This window comes from Parambassis ranga, chromosome 5, assembly GCF_900634625.1.
Source record: "Parambassis ranga chromosome 5, fParRan2.1, whole genome shotgun sequence".
In the NCBI taxonomy this organism is placed as follows: domain Eukaryota; kingdom Metazoa; phylum Chordata; class Actinopteri; family Ambassidae; genus Parambassis; species Parambassis ranga.
Genome location: NC_041026.1, coordinates 7968922 through 7995820, shown reverse-complemented (window position 1 = coordinate 7995820; position 26899 = coordinate 7968922). Strand labels below are relative to the sequence as shown.

The following is a 26899-nucleotide window of genomic DNA, read 5'->3' as shown; positions in this document are numbered from 1 at the left end:
TGTCACTGTATACTCAGAGTCTATTCTCACCTCTAAAAACCAGCAGCGTGTTTCTCTACTGATCATGTTACAGCACATTCCTCGGCTCGTTTAGCAGATTCGTCAATAACAAATGTCACCGTGCTGTGAATATAGGCTGCATTTTTTAATCATTCACCGCTCGGCTTTGAATAGGTGGAAAAAAAACACGACAATGCAGGATTTACATTATGAAGAAGCTAAAGTATGTCACCTTCCTGACGGCAGCATGGCAGAGTTTTCACCCCATACCTTTGTTGTGAATTGATATTATATTTTAAAAATACAGTATCTCAGTGTGTTTACTGTGCAGATGGGTCTGGAACTGATTCTACAGAAATGGATTAAAGAACGTGTTTCTCTCTGGCACGCTGGCGCACATGTGTTGCACATGATAGAAGTGTGAATCCAATCTGTGCCTCGTCTCCCTTCCCTTTCCCTCATTTATAGCTGCGCTGTGTTACTCATTTTGTTTTGTTAATCTCTAAACATCAAACTGCATAAAAACCCCAAAAGAAGCAAATCTAAGGTGAGAAGCCACTTAACAGTTTGTGTCATGGCCCAGGCTTGAACTGTGTCCCCGAGCAAAAGCTGCTTAGCCTGTGTCAACCTGTTTCATTCACTTCTCAGCAACCCCCCCCCGCCTTCCCCCTGCATTCTCCCTCTAAACACAAACAAAATAGGCTGTGTTGCCAACTCTCAAATGGGATCAAACCCAACCGCAGTTAAAAGGCTTAGGTTAATCTGATTTTCTCTGTGGTTCCACCAAAAAAAAAAAAAAAAAAAGCTCGACCTGAGCCAGGGAGCTGACAGTCCATGAACGAGACCGGGCGATAACGCAGCGCACACCAGGAGACAATGGAACGCTGCTCATTAGCTTAGTAAACCGGGGGTTGATCTGACACATTAAGAGAGTGACAGGGAAGGCTGTGTGTGTGTGTAGAGTGTGTGTGTGTGTGTGGGTGTGTGCATGCTCGCTCCTCTCTCTCTCTCACTGTAGCATGTGTCTGTGCAGCAGCGGGTGGGTATTATGGTTTGATTGGTGGTAAACAACAAGAGCAGAGACGACAGCTTGACCCAGTGACTCAGGTATGAAATGAATGACTGTTTACTTCTAATTAGCCACAATCAATCCCTGCTATCAATCATGTGATGCAGCTACTGTCCTATAAGGGACTGGGTTCTGCACTGGCAACCAAAGAAAAGGAGCGAAAAGTTTTGCACGGCGATTTGATGTAACTTCAACTGAAAAATAACAGGTGTTATGTGGGCTGTAATTAATTCTCTGTGTGAAGCCGGCTTTTAAATGAGCTAAAACAGGCCGAACAAAAGCGACAATCACCCGATCTGATTTCAGGCCAGATGAAGTGGGGACAGAGCACGTGCTCTGAGTCCACAGGAACACTGCATCAGGCAGAGGAGGGCAGCACGCCAGTGTTTTTTTTGATGTCTCCGTGTTCCAGGTAAAAGAAAAATGGACTTAATTACGCCTATTTTCTGAGAGCCACAGGTCTGTCCAAGTTTCCAAATTGATTAACAACATTCTGGGGAGCTGGAACAAAACTGAAGCTCATTTTACACTCAAACATCTGTCGGCTGATGCTGACACCTCCGGCTCCTCCTCTGGCAGCTGATTTTACTGAATAAATAAGTGCATCTTGGGAAGCAGTATACATCAAAGTGACTTGACATATCAGCTAACACCAGTTTGCTTCAACAGAACGCTGTGACTTTTATACTGTAGACATTTATATTATAAAGAAAAAGAAACAAATCCTTCCACACTGAGCTGTTCTTCACATGTCTGTTCTACCTATGCAGACAAACATCGATGTGATATTTCCACAGTTAGTCTCTATGGATGTGCTGCCTTCACTGTAAGCCTCCCATATACTGATGGATGAAGGTATGACACATGTATTGATGCCCCTTAAAGGTAGGGTAGGAGATTTCATTCTGATGCACTTTTTGTTGAATTAGTGTAACTTCTCTTTACAATCCGATAGCAACCGATTAGTTTGGCAGTTTCGCTTTAAAACAAAGAATATGAATCATCTGTGGAAGCTATAAAACACTAAAAACATCAGCCAATCCTCCGGGGGGACCCTGCGCGGAGTATTGGCTGGTTGTCACTCTCTTCCTGCTCTGCGCGCACCAGAGAGGTACGTGCATGATGGCCGAAGTCACAGACTGCAGCTCGTCTTCAGGTAATGCGCGTCCATGTGATTGGAGGCGTGGCTTCGGGGTGAGCTCCGAGAGAAAGGGGCGTGTGTTTACTTTCAAAATCTGGCTGACTCTCACTGAGTTTTCAAAATCTCCTACCCTACCTTTAAACACAGAATGGGATCATGCAATATGAAACCTGATTTAGTTTTGCAGCTGAAAATATTCATTGATCCATCAAGGAGATTCACTGTGTAACTCTTCTGCTCCACATCTGCAGACGCTGGGTTCATTCAGTCATTGTTCAACATTGAATGATGTGTTTTTCTAACAAGCAGCAACCAGGTCTCAAACAGGAAGCCCATGTTTAGAAACTGCAGTTCCACCTGCCGCCTCTGGGGGCCGGCTCTAAATGTGGGCCAATCCAAATAAACAGCCGGTCTGGTCTTAATTAACAGGACAAAATCTTAATATATCTTACACATTTTAGATGTATTGACACTATATTAACTATATTAAGAAGAATTATTGGCAGGGGCAAAAAACAAAATGAATTTGGGTCTTTGGAGACTAATAGTGATTCTTTGAATTCTATTCATATGGCCACTAGTAGGGTCAGTGCTGCTAACTAGCTACCACCACAGCTAATTAGTCAGATGTTTTACCATGCTGAGACTGAAATGTTCTTCGGCAGCTACACAAAAAGCACCTTTTGATATATATTATCTGTGAAACTGGGAGGACTGCAACACCTCCCTCCCTCGCTTTCCCCCTCCCTCCCTCCCTCCCTGCTGGTTACCCTGAGGCCGAGAATGAGTGTTAGAAAGCCTGTGACCCGAGGGTGCAGCATTTTCATCCAATCTCAGCAGCCAAGTCAGACAGCTCCAAGAGAGAGAGAGAGAGAAAGAGATGGAAAAATCAAGAAATTAATAAAAATGAGCAGATGTTGCTGTCATGTGTCAGGACTGAAGGCAGACAGTCATGGATGGATGGACCGGTACATGTGTAGGGAGACAGGTAGAGATAGTAATGTCATATTCTGCTGTATGTGATTACAGTGTGAAATATTTCCCCTCTAATGAGAACATTAAAAACATTTTCTTCACAATGCTGGGAGCCAGCAATGATCCTTTTTTTTTTGCTGGAAGACTAATCATCTCTGTGTGATTAGGAGCTGAAGGTTAATGTGGGCTCTCACAGATGGGAGCGGGAGCGAGGTGGGAGCGGGGGGGGGGAGATCAGACCAGACAACAGTTTAGACTGACGGCGCTGCACACAGGCACATGGGGGCTATAAGTGGTTAAAAGTCTGAGGATCAAGGGGAGGAGAGGCCTGAGCCTCATTACACATGTAAATGCAGCTTCCAGCATGGAGGCCCCACTTTAAAGCCTTGCTGCTGTTTTAATTATTCCTTTGCTCTGCACATGATAATTGGGTCTAAGGCAGCCCAGGGCCTGTTAGCTATGTAAGGTGAATAAAACACCCTAATGACTTTGTCCATTTTTAATGCTGATCGGTGGAAAGACCTGGCCTCTCATTGGAGTGAAAATAACCACAGCAGCGCCTTTTGTCTCAAACAGGCTCCCACTGTTTGATCGGTGCTGGCTTAAAATGCACTTTAAAGAAACTTTGTCTGCAGCTTCCTTCTGTAGTTACACCTGCTGTTCCTCACCTGTTTGCCATTTAGGGGAATACTGAATGTATTCAGCTCTATTTAAGTGTTTTCTGTGTTGTTTGGTGGGCAGCAGCGGCTCAGTGGTAGAGCAGGGTTGTCCGATAACCAGAAGGTTGGTGGTTCAATCCCAACTCCTCCCTAGTCATTGTTGTGTGTCCTCTGTGTGACACTCTTTGCTGGGCAGCCTTAAGCAATTTCCCTGATGGGATTATTAAATTTCAAAATGTTAAAAAAAAAAAAATAAGTTGTTACTACACACAGGCTGCTCCCTGCAGTGGAACAACTTGCAACACACTGCTCAAATATGACTAAAAATCGTAATGATAAAGCGGTGAAAACACTTTTTATAATGATCAATGTCACATCATCAGTATCATCTACAGCCTGTATTAAATAAACAGTCCTCTAAACTCCACTCACATTCAATCACTTCATCAATTCTTATACTTTCTTTCCTGTCACAGACAGATATCTGAAATTAAAATCTGCAAAATATTCATGCTAAGCTAAGGTTTAGTCTGCATCCATCTCTGCTTCTGACACAGGCACTCTGGGGGAAACTGTGCCTCTGCCCCGGAGCTGAGTTATATATTGCCCGTGGTATCAGGTGTCAGGTGGATCATAGTGTGAAATAAGAAAAGCTCAAATTTAAAATATGGAAAGAATGAGGCATATAAAGGAGGACAAACACCCACACAATGGGATAAAACCTAGAATACACAGGCTGTGTACTGATACTGTAGCACTATCTAGTATTCCTCCATGTGTAGTGACCATCATTAAACCCTGTATAGTGCACTCAATGTATCCCACAATGCATCCAGAAACGCAGTGTACAGCTGATGGTCACTACATTAGCATCATGTACTGTCATAGCTCGTGGCGTTACGACACATAATTATGTAAAAGTAATAATACAATTAACACTGCAGAGAAAATAATATGAGAGCTAACTACATATTCTCCTTATAGTGGGAAAAACATCCTACAACAGCAGCATGCGGCTAAGATAAGACATGCAGCACAAACCACTTTGTCAACGATGTGACAATGTGAGCAGATCACAGTTCAACAGGCAATGCTGCATTAGCACACACACACACACTGCAGGGAGAACACACAGTCATAAAAGCTTAAAATAAGAAGTACAGTGCTGCTGTTTATATTCAAATGTTCCATGCACAGTCGTTTACTCGCTTTATGTAAATCTGCTGTGGTTCCTGAGCACAGCCACTTCCCTTCACACGAGTTTTGTACACATGGCCGTGTTGCCCCTTGTGTGGGTCGTGTGTTATTATTGGTGATGTGTTTCTTTGTGGCGCTGAGGCAGATCACTTTTTTAATATGATGATATAGAGAGCTGTCTGTGAAGATATCAGCGCTACACTTGAATCCTCTGGCTTGACAATTCATTTTTTGTAAATGAAATACAGGGAGCACTCTTACCTGGCCGGGTTTGACATCTTCACAGACGGAGGCTTCGTACGGTGTGGCCAGCTCAGGAGGATTGTCGTTTACGTCCAGAATGCGGATGCTGACTGCTGAGTGGGACGCCATGGTGTGGTTATCTACAGGTGGACACAAAAAAAAAAAAAAAAAAACAGAGTGAGACTCCAGCTTCATTTGCAATGACACATTACTAACAGAGCAGAGCAGAGCAGAGCAGAGCAGAGCAGAGCGGTGGTCGAGGTTCTGATAAAAGGTTGCAGTCATCACTTTCACTCATCAACCCACAGATATGCTTTTACTTTAGCCAATAAAGCTGCCTGTACAGGCTCCATAATGGCCCACAATGCACTTTACACACTTTACTGCAACCCAAAGCACATTTTTACATTTCAGGCCTATTATCCTCAGGCCTGCCTGTAACTACAGGGATTGTGTATTTGGCTGCCAAAAATTCAACCAAACGCACAGCAGCACTTTAGCTCAATGCACCCGTGTGGACTTTGACAGAGGACTGCAGCTGCTGCTGACATGCTGATTTTTTTTTCTCTCCATAAGAGCCTGGTGTAGACAAGGTGTAAGACACTCTTAGCGTGCTCCTCATCGGCTTTTGGTTTGCTTGAGACAGACAAGCAGAGAGGAAGGTGGGCAGTCTGCTTGGTGTTGTGTCTGAAAGGGTTTTAATCTAATGCCTCCTGAAATTGCAGCCATTACCTGAATAACACTTTTTGGCACCACTGAGTGACATAAAGTGGCAGCAAAGATTCCATTTTTGTCTCCAGGTCCTCACTATCCCATAATGACGCTGCTGTATATAGCTGTTTAATAGTCTGAGTGTGCGAGCGCCGCAATAATGACAAATAAATGCTTTTGACAGAAAGTTTCATTTCTCACGCAGTTTCCAAGCAGATAAAACACCCAAAATGCACTCTGAAGACGTTTTTTTTTTTTTTTTTTTTTTTTTTTTTTTAATGGGCAGCAATGTAAACGTGGGAGTGGAGGAGATTATATAATTAGCACAATCAAAACCCACTTCAAATTAGCTCGACTTCTCCTTGAATCTTAATTCCCATTCTTAATCATATGATAATGTCTGATGGAGTTTCCATTTGGCTCATAAAACACTATGTACAGTACAGAAGGGAGCCCGAGGCCCCTGGCGTGTCTGTGAGTGCGAGTGTGTGTGAGAGAGAGAGCGAGCAGTATCTGGGTGTTAAAGCAGTGATCTGGTTGCTTGGAGTGTCGGTCTGGATATCCTGGTTAATTAGAGCACACAGCTTACGCATAAATCAGCGTACGCAGCTGTCGCCACCCAGTTCAGACGTTTAAGTGGCACCCATCAGAAAACAGAACAACATGTAGCCGTCGACAAGTACCCTGTGGTGCTAAAAAAAAATACACATAAATCCTCACAGTTAAAAGCGCCGCGCTGAATGAATTTAAATGATTGTAATTACGCAAATATGGCTGATAATTAAGGATAATTAAGGGAATGAGTGCTTCTATTACTGATGCATTTACAGTGTATATGCAAACTGACTAACTGTTTAGTAACCCAGGCTGGTGCTTCGTATTCAGTTAACTATAAATGCTGTCAAAAGTTTTTTGTTTGGAGTTTATAAGAAAAAAGTTTGACAAACATTCTCCTGTATTTCCCTCAAAATCCACAGAAATGACTTGTTGAAGCCGATGTAATGGTTATGATGAAGGTTCTCATCGTTCAACATTGTAAATCTCTGAACACTGGGCCTCATTCACTAACGTGCGTGGAAATGTTCTTACTCTGCGCACAAAACAAGTGCGAAACCTGCACACCGGCTAAAGTTATTCTCACCAGCTTGTGCATGTGAATCAGAATCGTTCTACACTGACAGGCACGTGCCTGCGATTATGATTAGCAGTGGTGGAATGTAACTAAGTATTTGTACTTTGTTACTGTACTTAAGTAAATGTTTATGTATTTATACTTTACTTAAGTAACAATAATAGTGCATACTTTATACTTTTACTCCATTACATGTTGCAGCTGTTACCTGTACTTTCTACTCCACTACATATTTTAAAATGTCTGTAGTTACAAGAATACAGCTGTGTTCATACAGCTGTGTGTGTGTACTTTTACTTTTAATACTTTAAGTACATTTAAAAGTACTTAGGACTTTTACTTAAGTAGGATTGTTGATGTAGCACTTCTACTTTTACTTGAGTATATATTTTGCTGGGTAATTGTACTTTTACTTAAGTACCAAGCTTCAGTACTTCCTCCACCACTGGTGTATAGCGTTCCATGGTTGTTTACATGCGGTTTTTGTATGCGACCCGGACACATCGCTAGCAGGATTCGCTAGCAGCACTCAAGAAGAGGCTTGGGCCGTATTTACCGAGGCTGTCAACATCGTATCCCTGGAGAGGCGCACTGTGGCCCAGGTTAAACAACCATGAAATTGTCACTCTTCCACCCTCACCGCTGTGACAACTACAATATTAAACAACAACAACAGTCCTAGTTTATAAAGGAATATATGAGAATGATCAAATGGACCTCGTCTTCCACCCATCTCCTTCTTTTTCTTGTTCACCTCTTTTTAATACATTTGGCTATTATGTTAGTAAATTCATGATTTAAACAAGTTAATTAAATCTCAATCTTTAATGAATGTGGTTTTATATGCTCTGCGTTTACTTAAAAGTTGTGTTTTAGTATTTTCTAAGTCACTTTGGACTTCTTCATTTGTGCATATGTCTGAGTAAGAACAAATTCGGGTAAGAAAATATTGATGAATTCCCGATTGATGCGTCAGACGATCATACGCACTGTTTGTTGTTCTTTGATCGATTCTTCTAAATATGAAGTGTAACAAAAATGAAGCCTCTGCTGTAAAATCTGCACAAACCTCAGATTTACGAGCTTCAGGGACGACTTGAGACCTAAAAACCACTGAGCTGCTGTTTTTCATTGTATTTGTTCGGTTTATATTTAACATTGAAGAAACATGACACATGGGCAATATAGAGAGAGACATGGTGGGGGCGTGAGTCCTTAAATTGAAATACCTCCATCACATTCATCTGTGGTAATTGCATGCTGTAATTGGTCTCTTTGATTTGGCTGATGTCTGAGATAAAACCAACTTCAGGCATCAAACCCGACAACAGATGTTTTTCAGATGATGGAAATGCCCACAGCTGACAGATATTTAGGCCACGGAGCAGAAAAAAAGAGGAGACAGCAGAGACTAATGATCATCAGGCGGAGAAATTCAGGCTCTCTCTCTCTCTCTCCCTCTATCTCACCTCACAGTTCTGTGGAACGGTGGCACAGAAGCTAATGAGAATGCTGGTCTCAACTAATAGCATAATCCTCACATCAATGCAGGCTTTTAATTGACTGCTTTTTTGCCAGAGCAGCAAGAACATAAATGCACAGAGAGCTCCACCACTGCTGGATTTTTTTTTTTTTTTACTCTCTTCTAATTTCGTCTCCACATTATGCCGCCGTCCCCGCTGTGCCCGTATGAAAACCAGCAATCATCAGATGTTACACATTTTACATTTCAATTCCCAGAATTGAAAACAGATGAAACAATGTGAGAGCACGCTGCCTCTTCCCACCCCAAACTCACTCCATAAGAAAAAAAAAAAGGGGGGGAGTGATTCAGCGAGACAGGTTCATTCATGTGGACCGAGTGGTGCTGTTCTAAATCTGTCTTCAGATAGAGAAGAAGAATAAAAGGATTTGAACAGATTATTGGCGTGCTCTGCATCTGTGCGGCACACACCAGCTGTCGAGAATCTTACAGGAGCTCCGTCTCTCAGGCACTGAATTATACTGACATAACTTCAGGGAAGATGGAGAGAGGATATGAGTGTGTGAGTGTGTGTGTGTGTGTGTGTCATGAATGTTACTGTGACCAAATGCTTCATCTTCTATGCCAGAGGAAACCGTGAGATTTAAAACACCACTTCTGTCAGGGCGGGGTGGAAATAAGGGAAACAAATGTACTCCAAAGTGTCGTCCTCAGGTCTCTTTGTTGAGCCTGAGGCACAGCGGTGCAAGCATGGAGACTACCAATTATAAGACATTTTTCTTTAAAATGCATCCACCAATGTCCTTTCAGAAGGCCGAGAAGAAATGTTGGCAAGAATTTACCCGTAAAACATTTTCACTGCTGTTTAAAACTTGTTTCAGCCTAGACTGAAACAGGTGTTTTAAAAGTTTTTGCAACGCTCTAATAACACCCCATTCACACTGGGGAACCAATCTGGCTAGAGCAGGATTCAGATATATCCAGATACTTCTTTTCCAGATTTTTCTGAGTCTAAAAAACGATTTCAATCCACCTCTCAGAGGTGGATCTAGCTGGATTGGCTTACATCTGGCTCAGGTCTGAATGCAAATGCAGCTAGCGAATCCAGCAAGCGACGTGATACTTCAGGGTTCACAGGGACAGTGTCTGGGTCGGTTCTACCACGGCCTGACCGGACTCTGTATATTACGAGGCGCCACCTAGGGGTTTGGAGGACAACAAACAAGCCGGATTAAGCCGGATTGAGCACGGACACATGTGTGATAGCCAGATTTGAAAATAGGTCTGAACGTATCCAGCTTAAAGGCAATCTGGATTCAATTCTGCTCTAGCTGGATTGACTTTCTCCAGTGTGAACGGGGGCCTAAGAGCAAACACTTAACAAGACTGCATCCAAGACTGCCTTCAAACAAGCAAGGAGAAGCAGACAGAGTCCAGCCACTCACCTCCATCTTATTATTCAGCCAACAAATAATGTTCACCATGATCCACAGAGGACAGTCAAACAAACGCTTCTCAATGCAGTGACTTCTCTCATCACAGAAATAAACACAAACATGACGTGAATGCAGACAACAACACCTGAACACCAGCTCTAAGCAACAACAGCAGAACGGTGTGTCGACTCTTTCAGACAGAACACAGATATGTTTCCATTGTTTGTTAGAAAACAGGTCTTTACCCGGCAGCACAGCTCTGCTGCTGCTGACTGAAAGCTCATCTCTCCATCCGTCTCATTCTCTTTCTGTTCCTGGCAGACAGCGTCGGTCCAAGTTTAGAAAAGTATTCCACACACATTTGTCACATCCATCCAGAATCATATGCTGCTTTGATTTCCTGGTGACTCACCTTTTTTTATTTATTTTATTTTATTGCTAACTGAAAACCTACTCGGCCGCCTGCTGGTGGATCATATGTGGCATGTTCACTGTTGACCAGTGCTGAGGGACAGAGCCGTCGCAACACGGTAGGCAAACCAGGCCCGGAGCATGAGAGGGGCCCCAAGACGGACGGTCAGTTATCCCCACCATTTAACTACAACTGTTTTGGCCCAGTGCATTGACACATTCATTTTACATTGTTAGTTATCAGGCTGATCATTATAGTCTTATACAACACAGGTCATGTGGAGCCCTGTGAGGAAACTCCAGAGGACGTCCCAGCCAGCAGTCAAACACCTCAGAGCCTCCACTCCTTCCTCTACTCCTCCAGCACCTGACTTGGTAACAAAGGAACAAGGTCTAAGTTGTCCAGTTCTCAGTGATGATCCTGTACCGTAGCCAAACTTCATTGATGACAACACTGATCGTCATATCTTGTGTTGACAGTCTACAGATGGTCCATATTTCTATGATATATTTTGATTGTGTTGTTTTTATATTTCCTTAATATAATATTTTCATATGTCTGTTTGCACATTATTTAATTAAAATGGTTGATTATATAATCATCACTGTACATGTCTTTGTGTTTGGGGTGGCATTTCCATAGAATCTAGTAGCCTGTAGGGCCCCAGTGGTACCTTCTTGCCTAGGGCTCCTATAGTGTCTGACAACGGCTCTGCTGAGGGAGTCTATGCTTCATCTACATTTACCTCACAATTCAGAAATAATGTCACAACTGATCTCAGGTCACAGCATGCTTGCTGTCCAGGTTGCTAATAATGCTAATTAATTAACAGTGCATTAGCATTCACTGTAGTCACGTTCAAAATCTTGGATTTTGAGGTTGGGATTTATGTGACATCAGCGTGGAAGGTATTGTTAATTCATTCATATACTTTAGATTTAAAATTATATTATTACATAAGATAATTATTTCTTCTTGCTTCTTGCTTATGCTCAGTGTCATGTTTTAGACACATTCTGCAAATAAACAGCTTTGTATTTCTTCTGGAAATCCACTCAGGGTGCTTAGCATGAGTCACAATTAAAATATATTTATATATATATTATTTGGCCTCTATACAGTATATGAGCTCATCCTCAGTATATAAACAAAGCCATGTTAGCTCCTGTCTCTAATAATTATAATTTTTATTATATTTTTATTATAATCTGTTATTGATGGTAATTGTCTTAATCAATCAGGAGTAAAGCAGTGAATGATTTTACACTACATAACAAAATGTAAACAACTATGAAACCACTAATGTTTTAACAATAAGGGGGGATGATGCCAGAACGTCTCCACAAACACGATGCAAGGCTTCCATCCAGGGAAGTGTTCAGGTATTCACATCCATGTTAGCATGACATAGCTGGACAGACAGAAACCAGGCAGTCTCTGCTCTTCCTGCGCGTCTCCACCCCTCTTAGCGGCTGAGGTTCGCCCTCTCACAGCATCATCCAAACAGAACAAATTAATTCACAATTCACAAAACTAACGTCTCCTGTTCTGCACGCTGTGACTGACTTTCATCTCATTTTACCTCCCGGTTTAATTTGATTTTTTTTGCTCTTCAGATCCACTTTGCTTTCACATTCCCGTAACTTTGATTGAAAAGCGACGCTCATCTCTGCTCAACATGTTGGCAACAAGTGTGTGTGTGATTCATTTGGAGTCGCAGAGAATAATGTTCTTAAGCCATGGAAATCAAACAGTGAGCATTTGTTTGCCTGATAGTGAGGGAGGAAAGTTACGCTGTAGAAAATGTCTTCTCCCTGCAACGGTGTGAGCGATAAAGACTTTCAGCTGCTGTGCTATCTTTTCACCCTCAGGGTGACGCTCTCTCTCTCTCTCTCTCTCTCGCTCTCTCTTTTTTTTTACACCTACCTGTCTGGGTAAAAAAAAAAACAGTTCTGCAAGGTGATATCATACTTGCTATCAGTTCTGGAAAATTATATGTCACTCTAACTTAGCCTGATATGTTTCTATGGAGGAGTCGGGACTACCCCGCATGGTGACAGTGCATTAAATGCTCCTCCTGCACTCAGGAGGAGGTGGCGTGTTCTCTGGAAGTGCTACACAGATGAGAGGCTGTTTCCTCTTTTACAGTGACAGTGCCTGCAGTTGGAGCACCTTTTAATTGGGTGAATAAGAAGACATGCTGTGTGTGTGTGCAGCGCTGGGGCATCCTGAATGAACTACAACATCTTCACAGACACATGTGCAGTAATTGAGTGTGTTTGTGGGGGGGTTAATCCTGGGACACAGACACCAAATTCTGTCAGGAAGCTGTTGTCACTTGTCCAATACTGATACACAAGCAATACGATAGTTCAGGGGTCAGTAATGGACCGGGATAATTAAGGGTTGTCCTCAGTCGGGTTGACCTTGTGGCTCTTCGGCTTTAATAAGCAGAAGGGTTCAATAAAAACAGAACAAAAATAGAGAAAATGAAGTCCTTTCTTTCTAAAATCTTCACATGCGCATGCATCCCCAGCCCGCACTCTATTCCCGTCCCTCGGGAGGCTTTTTTTTTTTGTCTTTCTGTCTCTTCTTTTCTTTTATTCTGTCTGCTGTCTGTGCATCTGCGCCTCTCAGGGCTCTGTGAGCTAACAGGCGATAAAGAAACGCCGTGGATGGGAATTCTGATGCCTCTGACCACTGACTCCGACTGAGCGGACGTTTCTGTGGAAGGCGAAGTGAGAGGCTTTATCTTTCAAGTGCAGGCGCGTGTTTACGTCTGATACCGAAAGGTGCACGGCCGCTTTAAATGTTCAATTAACATTAAAATGTGCCTGTGACATAATGTCGAGCACAAAGAGGCAGAGCACACAAAAGAACCCAAATTGCTCTGGGAAGTCTAATTTTGTCTTAATGTTTGTGTTGGATGAGACTGCTTACCATTCAGTTTAGGGCTGTATTGATTATTGGAGTAATCACAGCCTGGGGAAATATGAGAGTGGAACAAATATGAAGACGTTTTTAAAATCTGCTTTATGTTTATGGCGTCGCTTTTCTTTCTCTCGCTGGATACCAGTTACACACACAGAATCCAATCTCAGCTGCTTTCACTGCAATCCCACAATCACTTCATCTGTATAAGATTGAAAAAGTGAGGAACAGCAGCCTTCCTCTTTTCACAAGTTTACTTCTAATGGTTCTGTAATAACATCCCAGCTTCCCAAACTTATTACATTCTTCATTTTTTTCCTTTGCTGTGATAAAAAGACCCAAAGATCTGCATTTATTTTTTTTTACATTGTTTGTCTGCACAAAGATGATGTTTTCCTCTGTTCTGTGGTGTCCACAAATGACTTTTGTTTATGAGGAAAAACAGTTAAACTCAAAATTCAAAACAAAGAATGGAGATGAAACAAAAATGGAATTTGATCCTTGTGATGCTGCAGATGGATTCATAGACAATGTGAACAGTATTAACAGCCTGTGGACTGATTTATATGGATGGATTTTCCTTGAATGGACTTAAAATATATGAACTAGAAAACAGCATCAAGCAGCAAACTTCAGGTATATTGGCTTCTATGGTTGAATGACCCATACAGTACTACAGCTGTCTAGTTTTGTCATGAAGTTAAATACTATCAGAGGACCTATGATGGTTGGGATCCATGATAGAAACCTATGCTGAGAATAAATGGAAGTGTATAGTACCATAGACTGTATATAAAGGTGGATGACATGACTCCTATTCCGCTCATTGTACAAAAGTGGAGCCAGAGTATCATGTTGCAAAAAAAGGTCTTGGAACCAAAGTCTCCACAGTAGAGGTGGAGAGGTGAAGCCACACCAAAGCGCCCGCCCTGCTTTTAGCTAACAGCTACCGTTTTTTTCTGGTCACAATGGAGTATAAGTCGTACATAAGGTGTATGGTATTCTAATAGCATACCATATGTTATGGCATTAGCATTATGCTAACGTAACACATGGATGGCTATTGAGCTACATGAAGCATAAAAACGAACTCGAAAGTTGTCCTCTATGTAACATATTAACAGTTATTCAGATAACTATAGCATAAAGAACAGAACAAAACAAGTTTATCAAACTCTCCATCTCACTCCAAATCACTAAATCCATCCAATTCTTATTCCTCGGTGTCGTCAAGCCTAGAGTTCCCTCTAGTGGCTGTCTGACGTGAAATTATATATTTTATATATAAGTCGCACCTATGTAGAAGTCGCATCAAGCCAAAGGATAAAAAAAAAGTGCGACTTATAGTCCGAAAAATACGGTAATAAATACGGTAAAACAAATGTATAAAAACATTCATGTTTGAACACAGATCGCAATACGAGTGATCTAAGAAGCCATAAACCATCTCTAGGAAAAATGTATTTAGGAGTACTTTATGTTCTTTTTATGAGGGTCCATGTACCTTTCACTAATGTGGATAAGGTGGAGTTTCGAACTTTTCGAGAGCTGTCATGACATCTATCCTAATATAGAGTCTATTTATGATGCAAAGCAAAGGGTGTAACTACTGACTGCTTCCTACTAGCTACAGATGTAAGGCAGCAGTTAGCCTGAAAGCCTACATGCAGTATGACATCATAGTGCAACATAACAGTACAGGAAGAAGTTGAAGCCACGAGTCAAACCAGCAGAGTGTGAAAAATTAGGCGAAATAAATTCATGCCATTTTCAATTTAAATCCAGAATATTACACATTTTAAATCCTCGGTCCTCTTTCATCCTGTGGCGCTCTGCATCTTGTACTGTGATGATAAAGTTGTTTACAACTAACTCTTATGTCCATTTAAGTGGCACATTCCGATCGTGTCCTACATTACTTCTCTTCTCGTCTGGTCTTTTTCAAAGCTAACAGCCACAACACGCTGCTGCTGCTGCTGAGAATGTGCCAGGAGCTTTGGTAGCTAATGATCACAGCAGTTTGAGGCTGTCTGTCTCCCCTTATCAACCCTGGTGGGAGTCAGCAAATGTTGGACAGCTAATTCAGCTTGTGGAGTCTCCATTACTGGCAGGCACTACGTGCAGACAAAAGTTAGCCGACCGTCAGAGCAACTTCAACTGACTTGTTTAAAAAAATGAGCCTGTAAAGTGCACATTAAGTTTTTGTCCATCTTAGTATCAGGAGAAGTGAGGACACTTTATTTCCTTTTGACCTCGCACGGAATGTGCAGCTGTACCTGACCCATACAGTGTGTTTTAGTCTGTTTTCCTTAGTTTGCAGTCATGCAAGAAAGTTTGCTAAATGGGTTTTATGTGTGTTTACTTCAATGTTTTGACACGTTACAAATGTGAAACCACTGGATACATATTTATCAGGTTTTTTCCACTAAGTACAGTGAGTTGGAAGAAGTCAGTAGATGAACGCTGTGTGTGTTGTACCTGCTTCCACAGCCTTTACAGAGATGTTGTGCCAGCCTGCAGTCTCTCGGTCCAGAATTTTTCCCAGTGTGATGGCACCGGAGTCAGGATCAATATGAAAGATCATTTCCTGGTCTGTGGTCCGATCGATAGAGAACCTGTAACCACAGATGGACAAAAACAAGATGTTGAACAGCGAAGAAAAAGTGAATATGATTGTGATGGGAGTAAATGGGAAATACATTAGATGAATGTAATGAATGTAGTGTTTTTGTCGTAAAGAAACAGTTAACAGAACAGAACTTTCTGCAGGTTCTGTGACTCTAACAGTGACTCCTTCTTTCTCTGGCCATTCAGGGTAAAAAAAAAATAAACATTAAATTTTCATTGTGCACTCCAGAAAAACCACAAATGCATCTTTCCTTCTTTGGGGCACTTGGTGCTCTCAGTAGATTGGTGAGTCAACAAAAATCTGCTGAAAGGTTTCTTTGTTCTAACACACACACACACACACACACACACTGCAGCTGGCTTACTAATGCTCACATAAACCATAATAAAGAACCATGAGCATTATCAGCTCTCATAGCCTCTCTGACACACACGCCAGCCAGGCGGCCATTCTCCAGCTCTCAAGAGAACGACGTTTATGAAGCGTGATGCTGTGTACAAACAGATCATGTGTTAGAGTGTTCACATGGGTGAAGACTTCTACTTGTACTTCATTCATGTCAATGCATGGTTCTGAAAAATATTTCCTCTCTTGACGTCATTGTGTGACAGATTTATGTCCTCATGATGTCTGAAAGCAGATTTTGCCAGTTTGCATATTTAAAATGACACAGTAACAGCCCGTGTTTAATATACTGCACCAAGCTGACACATCACATCATGTACAGTGTGTGTGGCTGTGTTCATTCTATTTTTAATATCCCACTTAAAGAGAAGAGACTTGGCTTTAACTGGATTGATGCATATTACATCTACACACCACATTTAGCCAATTACATAAAGCCTCAATTAGCTACACCTATATTAACTGGTGAGTGACAGCTGGTGGAGCAGGAAGGCAAGAAAACAGGAGCCACTGCTGCCATTCCTCTGGAGAAAGTCAATCCAGCTAGAGTGGGATTGAATCCAGACAGCCTTTAAGCTGGATACATTCAGACCTATTTTCAGCTTAACCCGGCTTGTTTGTTGTCCTCCAAACCGCTAGGTGGCACCCCGTGATATACAGAGTCCGTTCAGGCTGCGGTAGGACCGCGTGTGCCCATGTGTCGTGCAATTTTTTTGTCCCGTGTCACTCGTTTTTTGTTTTTTTTTTCGTTCAAAAAGCAGTTTATTCCTTTGTAGCCCTGTGGGAAATAAACTCGGGGCAAAGCTGTCGTAGTTCGACGTTATTTTACATACGGCTTTTGTACGTGACCCGGACACTGTCCACGTGAACCGGAAGTATCACGTCGCTAGCAGGATACGCTGACCAGAATGTTCAAATCATGGATGACTTGACAGCTACACAGAGCATATGAGTAAATACATGTAGTAAATGTTACTCTGACAGCATAAAGCTGCTCTCAGTGTCTGTATTTAACACTAAAAACTCCACACAGGCTGTACGGTTATGTAATGTTTAAAGTGGCGGTGCTGCCGGATGCCAGGGACTACAAGTCTGCTCACTTTGCCCAGTAGGTGGCTCCTGGCCAACCCAAACCCTTTCATTAACTCATTCACCTACACAAGCACACACAGAGATACACATGTATCACACACACACACATACACACTTTCAGATGCAGGCTGCCAAGACAGTGGTGACATCAGCGCTGCCATCCTGTTGTACTTTATTACACCTGGAACTGTGAGTCTCATGCATTTTTAATGGAGGTAATTTGCACAGGCCCGGCGTGTATACTCTGTCAGTGACTGTCGTAGTCTTATCTCCACTCCCCCCACCTCACACCACAGCTGCTCTTCTGAGGACTTATAAACCAAGGACCTTGATACAGAAGATGACTAGATTATATTGTTTTATCAGACGCGGTGATCTCAGAGAAAAATGTTGATGTTGAGAAAACATTCATTGATCGTACAAGCTGCTGCTCCGGCTCTCCTCTCCATCAGCAGCAGGTTTGTCACAAAAAAAGGATGCTTTTCTTAGGCCCATTAGCTTTATGTGTATCTACTAGAAGCAAGTGAGTTATAGTTCTTTAAAACTGCATTTGTCACAGAAGACATTTTGCTTCAGTAAAAATCTATCTACAAGTACCGTATTTTCCGGACTATAAGTCGCACTTTTATTCATCCTTTGGCTGGGTATGCGACTTATACTCAGGTGCGACTTATATATATATGAAAAAAATATATGATTAGCTATCCTTGTGTCCTGACGTCCCATCACAGATATAATGGTAGCTGTTCTGTCCCTCTCCTGACGGCTCTCTCCAGCTCCAGCTTATCCACACTTCCACTTCCAAGCACAGTTGCCGCGCACATTCATAGAACGTTTGCTTGCAGCTGAGCCGATAGGTCGATATGTCGCTAATTCCAGACAGCTATATGAGCGCACAGTAGTCTGCCTTTTACTCATTTACAGGATATTTATAGGAGTTTTTGTGCGGTGAAGCTGATCATTTCTTGTTGATCAGACGTTGATCAGGACTTGTTGAAATGCGTGTGTCTCACTCTCAATGTCCTGCAGCTGCACCACTTACGTTAGGAGGAATTCAAGAGGCAACGTTATAGTATACTATATAGAAAATATAGAAAAATTACTGTATAGAAAATATGGTAATACAGCACAGTGAGCATTTGAAGAGGCCGGTGCAGAGCTGCATTCCAGTCCCCACCCCGCAGGGTTAACGTGTAACTTCACATTAACCCTCACATTTCCAGCTGTCAGAAGTGATTCTCACCTGACAGGTTTATTCTTCACATCCGGATCCCTTGCAGTGACGATGCCAACCAGGGCCCCGACTTTGGCGTCCTCCTGGACTTCCATGATAGTGCCATCAGCCGGCTGAAAGATGGGCGGCTCGTCGATATCCAGCACGCTCACTCGGACAATAGTCTGATCGCGGAAGGTGCCCAGGTCCACAAAGCGAGGGTCCACATGCTTGTTAACCGCCTCCACGACAACATTGTGTGTCCGCTTGCTCTCAAAGTCCAGCATCTGAAAGACCAAAAGACACAAGAAGTTTAACTTTAAGTTCTCTGCACATGAACTCGTCTTGTAGATGCTGATGGCCTAAAGCGAAGTGTGCTTTACACCTGCTTGCTAACATCTGAAGCAAAGCATCATCATATTCCTGGATCCATCTTGTAACTGTGGTGACTTGAAGCCTAACAATCAGTGCGTGAAAGTCACACTAACTTCATACAGTCTTTGTTTGTGTCTCTACCAGTTAGCAGCAGCAGCAGTTGGAATGATTTCAGTGGACCTTTCGACTGAATGTCAACATGTCCAGTTTGCAATTTCCCTCCATTAAAACATCAATGTGTCACTAAGAAAAAAAAACACTTTGGACATCTCTGTGTTTCAGTGAGAAGTTGCTGAGTGTAGCATTCAACATTTTTCTTCTGGTCACAGAGAACAAGGTGAAAAAAGTTAAAGGAAGATGAACTTTTGAAGAGACAATGACTTGACAGCAGCTGTCAAACCTCAGCAGGTAGCCAATGATCACCATTCATCAAAGACCAATCATCTGCTTTTCTCTGTCTGTTGAAAGAAGACAGAACCAAAAGAACTTCATGAACTTTTTCCACAGCGTCTGACCAGCAGAAGTCCAGCAGCTTGTTGAAGTTCCACTTAAAGCAAAGCAGTTTAAACAGTGATGTCCAGGAGGAGCAGGCAGTTAGAGCTGCTCTGACTGTTTTTTAACTGAACAGTGGCTTTTTATTTCATCCACATTTGTAGCACAATCAGACAAACAGCTAGCATGCTGTGAATGAAAAACCACTGATTCACCAAACATTGTGTTTCCACAGTGTGATTGGGGTTTTCATTGGAAACAGCAAGCTTTACCTGTTAAAAATCAATACAGATTTATTCAACAGAAGCATTCCTTTTATTTGTACCTTCTTGATGGAGACAACCGCTTCCTGCGTCTCTACATCCGTGGTGACCTTGAAGAGATCCCCTCCCTCTTTGATCAGATAGCTCATGTCCGTGTTCTCTCCCATGTCTGCATCTGAGGCAATGACCCGTCCAACCGGCGTCCCCACGACACTCCCCTCTGACATCGAAAACTGGTACATCTCTGATGGCAGGAGTAGGTGGAGGCAAGCGGTTAAAGACGACGTGTGGATGTAACAAACATCACAAAAAAGAGCGATGGAGGTAACACAGTGAGACAAACACCAGTGTGGGAAGGATGAGGAGAAAATGGCCGTAGGTGGAAAGCGAGGATATTGGTAGGAGAGATGGATGAGGAGCAAAGGAGGAAAAAAGTAGGTGGAGGAAGAGGATAAGAGGAGAAAACGAAAAGAAAAGACGAGATACAGTCAGATACTGTTCAGGTGCATTCAGTGAAAAAATGATCCACCATGTTAATACAACGTTTGAATGCACAACAATATTGGTTACACTAGATTTACATTATATCCCGATAGCCTCATCAATCACATTTAAAGTGTTATAATCAATAAAAAGTGTAAAGTAATAGATGCATAAAGTGTTAAAACTAAAGATGAAAGTTTATAGTTCCCCTGAGGCAAATTATTTAAGTCTTTACATCATGCCATGTGTCTTCTTCCTTTGCATCTTATTTGTTTAGATGAAACTGCATCCCAAATTCATTCTGCTCTCCGTACCATACAGCGGAGGTGCAACTCTAATCCTGCAGGGTTTATCCCTCTGACTGTGTAAATGTGATTTACTCAAGATGAAAGAGGATTTAAACAGAAAGGTGTGTGGAGACATATCAAATATAATCAACCAGATGCTGCTGTACCACTCTGACTTGACAGAGCTAATAATGTTACTGTAGTGTTGCTTCAGTGCCAAAAAAGGAGACACAAATGGAAGCAAGGAAGGTAAACAGACAGGCTGACTTGGTAATAATAAAACTTGGCTTTAAAGAAAATCTTTTAATGAAATTAAAGGGAAAGTTCACCCAAAATCATGCACACGTCCATTGCGAAGTTATGAGCCTGCCCGTTTGTCGGGGTATTAGCTGCAATATCTGGGCGTGGCCTATCTGCTATATACATCTATTATAATCTATAGATGTATAATAATGTACACCAATAGTGACCTAAAAGTCAAATATAGAGTTTGTTTCATCAAAAGATTCAAATTCCAAGTTCTTTAAACATTTCCAAGATGGCCACCTAATTATGTCTACTTAGGTTGGACTAAACCCTCTGTAATTTTGTTTCCTATAATTAGAATGAAATGACACTTGGCAGACATAATGTCCACAAGCTTAGCTACAGCTTGATATAATTTGGATGCTTCATCATTTGTAAGGAGATATTCATTGTAAAATGTGAATTTTCAACAGATGAGAAAATAATTGTTCATTTTTGCTGGGTGCCATCTTAATTTACAATGAGCCAGAGGCATACTAACTAATACTTACACATCTGAGCAAGTCTCCCAGGTGCTCCCTTTATTATGACGAAAAGTATTCAAGTACACCTTGTGGTTGCTGAGATATACTCTATGTGGGCATGCCTTAAAAAATAGGCTTGGGGTGGAAGGGGTTAAACGTAAACAATAACGTATTCCTCCCTCTATAAATAAGCTCTGCTCTGCAGAGGTTGCTGACTGTAGGTTGGAGGAAAATAGCTCCCCAGTAATATTCACAATAAGATCTGTGGATTTCCTCGTGAACACATGGCTTCTACTGACAGGCATGCCTATAGAGTTTTATATTATATTTGTATATTGGTGCTTTGAGCGGCCATATGTAGAAGAGGAGGAACACCTTTCTATGGCCAAATACCCTGTGATTTTTAAGACGAACTGCTCCTTTAACTGTGTTTGTGTGGTTTGATGAGAGAGAGTATATTTCAAGTGGAAATATGAATCTATCTGATAAGCAACATTACAATGTGCAATCAGCTGCATCCTCCTCAGAGCCTTGATTAAAAAGAAGGATCACGTGTGCAGTGGAACACATCCATTCTCCACAGGCTGCTTTGTTGTGCTAAATTGAATTTAGATGATCTTCACTGCCCATTCATGTCACTGCTGACTGGTGTCAGTGGCCCCACAGGTGGCAAAAAAAAGTATACAGTCTTTTATTGTGTTGTAATTGCTCTCACTTCCTTCTTTGATCACTCCCCTCCCAGTGTAAAGTATACCACGACGTGTGGGATCCACTCACTCTGTGGGAAGCGCGGCGGGTTGTCATTAACGTCTGTGATCACTATGGTCACAGTGGTGGAGCCGGAGAGACCGCCCATTTGTCCTGCCATGTCTGTTGCCTTGACAACCAGTTCGTAACGATCCTGCGTCTCACGGTCCAGATCCGCCACTGCTGTCATGATGATTCCTAATGATTGAGGGATGGAGAGAGAAGAAGAGTAGTTAGTGAGTGAGGCCACTGGAAAGGTCACATTAGTAGGTTAGCACTATATTTCCTCTCAGTTTGAATTTCAACTTGTGCTAAGCACTGGATTATGGAGGCACATGAAGTGCTATGCGTTTCATTTCTGCTCCTCAGACAGGCTGGATTGGGGGGGAGGTTAGTGTCATATTTGCGCCTCTGCACATACACCATTTTATAGCTCGGCTGTATTAAAATGAATAATATATAGAGGCGGAATGGAATCATGCCTCAGCCACCCTGAACAGCATTAAACCTCCACCATGGCGGGTTAAGACTGCACTCAGGCCTGAGAAGTGGAGTGAGGGCCATAGAGAGAGAGAGAGAGAGAGAGTCATGTGATGTAGAAAAAGAGATGCAAAAGCACATTTCTGTGGTCAGAGTTCATTTCTAAAATGCAATCTTCACCTTTCATCTAAAGATCAGGGTAAAAAACTGTTTCCTGTTTCCTGCTTTGTGCGAGCATGTGTGAAGTTTAATAAAATAATCATATTTGCTGTCTCACTAAGTCTCACTATTCAACACCACGTGGTTCTGCTTGGCGTTCTCCAGCAGCAGTACCCACAGTAATATCATTCTCTGTGGGAATTTTCCACATCCGGATCTACTGATGCTTTTCCAGAGCTTGGTGTGCTGCCTCACTCCCAAAGGTTTGCATTGTGTTGGGTATACAACCCTCTGATTTCAGTCATCTTTCACTCCGGGCTATGTTCTATGAGCTGTGCATGCAAGCAGCGGAGTTCAGGAGGAGGGAGACAGATGACATGCTCCTCTTTCATCCACCAAAAAGGCCAGAGGGGATGTACCTAAATTAAGGGCTGTAAAGTCTGCAGCTGCACTGTTCCAGCGTCACGGTGGAACCCTGCATGCAGACGTAGGCAGCTTGTAGCCTGGTCTGTATTCATCAGTGCAGGCCGCTAAGGCTGCACGCTCCATAATCCCAATGCAGATCACGTAGCCTTAACATTAACCAATTTAACTGGGTAATAGGACTGTGTACACCGACTGTGAAATAGAGCTTCAGTACAGTAATTCATTACATTAATATAAAATAAAAGATGACATTCCAATCCTTTTTCTTATACATCAGTTGTCTCTCTGCTTTCATCATGCGGGGCAATAGAAATCTAATTCTACTGTACACTTTACAAAATCACCTGTTCTGTAAAATGCTATAAAAACATGTGGTTGTGGCAGGCCGTGGTATTAGTCTGTCAGCACGTCGTTCCCCTGTCAGAAGCCGATGATCCGCACATATGTCTGCACACACATTTTCACAGGAGAGTCACGACACTCTGACACTGCAGTGGACTGATCTGAACCGAACCGAAAAGACATCCACACGGACCAACAAGCGTCCGGTGCAGCCGCAGACCAGTCCACTACAGCCACTAACAGTACTGCAGTAAGACCATGTGCAGGTTTGTGGTGGGCAGTGGTGGAGGAAGTACTGAAGCTTGGTACTTAAGTAAAAGTACAATCCTACTTAAGTAGGACTTTTAAATGTACCTAAAGTATTAAAAGTAAAAGTACTCACACACTGAATATATATGATTGATTTCCATCACAAAGGATCTGAACAGGTTAAAATAATCAAAGAAATCATCTTAAATGAAAATGGACCATGTGTAGTTAATGTCCATGTTCAGTCCAGAAGCAGCTATGGACAGGTCTGTGTGTCATGAGGCAGGCTGTGGGCATCAAGTGAACAGAGAGGCTGCTGATAACAAACAGGCATTCAGCATTTTTACTGTGTCAGTGTTCCTGCTGTAGATTCATGTTATGATTCATGTTAATCAGACATTAATGGATGGACCTGTGTTAGCAGACAGCAGCTAACTAGTTAGCTAACTGAGCCAGAGCACCGGCATCATGACTGAGGCTCATTATAGAAACACAGCTGGCAGCGTGACACCACCTCCATGCAGAGTCTGACCTCACATCAGTCCAGCTCTGTGTTCATCACATGGAACAAGTAACTACAAACACTGTAAAAAATGTAGTGAAGTAGAAAGTACAGGTAACAGCTGCAACATGTAATGGAGTAAAAGTATAAAGTATGCACTATTATTTTTACTTAAGCAAAGTATAAATACATAAAAAATTACTTAGGTACAGTAATGAAGTACAAATACTTAGTTACTTTCCACCACTGGTGGTGGGTAAAAAAAGATGAAAGCCACTGCATGCTGCATATGGTGTTCATAGATATTGTATAAACACTTATGCATGTTATTTTATTTGTGCATTTTATGTATCACATGCTTTTGTGTACTTGAGTTCATTCCAGCAAGTAACAAAAAACAAAACTTGCTATTGAGCTCGTTGTCAGGGTGAGTAAGAGGGATATTAATGAGGCAGGTTTACAGCTGCTCTGTCTCCTCTTTACTTTGACCTTCTTGACTCGCACCTATTAGGCTGGTAGTTCTGCCTATACAAGCTGGGACGAGGTGGGGGTGGGGGTGGGTTGAAGTTGTGAGACAGAAGCTGGGAATGAACCATCCAGGCTTCTGGCTAGACCCACCAAGGCAGAGCCATTTATCATCCAGGCACCCGGGCTGACCGAATCAAAGTGGTGGAGACCAAAAAAGGAATCATTAAAACTTTAGTGCTTTTCCCTGGAGGGGGCATTTCCAAGGCAGCACTGATGCTAAGCTACCTCCTGAATGACTGTGGGTCAGGCTGCACCCTGTCTACAAGCCCAGCAGCAGCAGGGAAACAGAGAGTCTTCTAATGCAGAGCTGCTGGAGATTCCTCCGAGTTTAATCCTGGATTTGAGGGAACTAGTTCTCTTTGGTCTGATGGTCATATTAAAAAGGCATTAACTTGTGTGGTACTGTTCACCTGGGATCGACTGTTGGTCATTTAAATATCACTCTCCACTGTGCTTTCAGTGCAGCATTCACAGATAATAAACAGAGTCTGTGTTCATTTGAGTTTACTGACATTTAGTTACATAATAGCTGCTATTTATTAACTCTTAAAAGACTGCAAAATGCTTGTTAGTGCACGTTGTTATGATTATAAGAGTGGCATGAAACTAGGCTGTGTGTGTGAGAGAGCGAGTGAACAGAGTGGAGGGAAACTGGTCTGGAGGTATTACCTTGTGTGTTGAGCTATAAGGATGAGGTGTACAGCGTGGGTACAGTAAAGCTGCAGCTCCTCAGGACACAGAAATGTCCAGGTCTGCTTCCAAAGCTGCTCGTAAAGTGACGCGTCCCTGGAGCTTCCTTCCTGCCCCGCTGTACTCTTTGATTAAAAATGATCAGCCTGCTGGTGTTATCATCGTGATCTTGGGACTAGTGTCATCACAGGACTGCTGCATTTGCTGGGTAGGTTTTAACCACACATGGCAGATTTAATAAATACCACAGTGAGCTTTGTAATTATTACAAGTCACTGTGAGGTGGTCACCACGTAAAACAAACACAAATATGACAATGTAGATATGATACATTATGTTGTCTGTTGTTTACTTATAAGTGACCTGAGCTCTTTGAAGACAGACCCGGCCGTTTTTAGCCATGTGGTTCTCTCTGAGCCTGGAGCTAGTGGGTAAACCTTCATAAAATTGTTTGTTTTTATCCCATTGATTTTATGTTTTTGACCACAAATGTTGATTGATCTGGGAATTACGGTCTCTGAACTTGACTGACCTGAAGAAAAAAGGGAGCAGCGTTCAACCTTTAATGGAAAGAAAATAGCAGCTTCAAGGTTTTCTGGCTTTCTTTCTTCTTACCTGTGTGTCTGTCCACAGTGAAGAACTTTTCTCCATCCAGGACGCTGTACACCACCCTGGCACTGCTGCCATATGTAGGGTCATCAGCGTCGGAGGCAGTAACTTTCATCACGGAAGTTCCTGTTGAAAATAAACGACATGATGTCAAAGAAACAGCGGAGGAAATAAAAACCTCTACAGAAACCACCAGAGGAAACTTTGGACAGGTGCTGGTGTCCTTGAGTTTGAAGACAATTGTAGAGGACACCAGAATGTCCTCAGTCATTTGAGCTTCGCCTTGTTACTACTTACACATGTGTGCGAGGGAATGTATCACAGTAATAGGCCCAGTTCACACTGGACAAAGTCAATCCAGCTAGAGTAGGATTGAATCCAGATACCCTTTAAGCTGGATACATTCAGACCTATTTTCAAATCTGGCTATCACACACGTGTCTGCTTAACCCGGCTTGTTTGTTGTCCTCCAAACCACTAGGTGGCGCCTCGTAATACACAGAGTCCGTTCAGGCTGCGTGTGTGCGCATGCGTTGTGCATTTGTTTTTTGTCCCGTGTCGCTCGTTCTTTCGTTTTTTTCGGTTCAAAAAGCAGTTTATTCCTTTGTAGCCCTGTCGAAAATAAACTTGTCGTAAAGCTGTCATAGTTCGACAGTTGTTTACATACGGCTTTTGTACACGTTCCGGACACTGTCCCAGTGAAACAGAAATATCACGTCGCTAGCGGGATTCGCTAGCCGCATTTGCGCTCAGACCTGAGCCAGATGTA

At 42.4% G+C, this 26899-nt stretch overlaps 1 protein-coding gene across 1 annotated transcript in view; it reads right to left on the bottom strand.

The window, feature by feature from the left end:
* Positions 1 to 26899, bottom strand: part of cdh22 (cadherin 22) — a 75697-nt gene that overhangs the window by 22540 nt on the left and 26258 nt on the right. The window contains exons 3-8 of the mRNA XM_028405674.1: positions 26137 to 26256; positions 22176 to 22343; positions 19921 to 20102; positions 18759 to 19015; positions 15868 to 16004; positions 5303 to 5424 (exon numbers count right to left, since the gene is read on the bottom strand). Coding sequence (XP_028261475.1) covers positions 5303 to 5424; positions 15868 to 16004; positions 18759 to 19015; positions 19921 to 20102; positions 22176 to 22343; positions 26137 to 26256 — 986 coding nt within the window. The remainder of the gene's footprint in view (positions 1 to 5302; positions 5425 to 15867; positions 16005 to 18758; positions 19016 to 19920; positions 20103 to 22175; positions 22344 to 26136; positions 26257 to 26899) is intronic.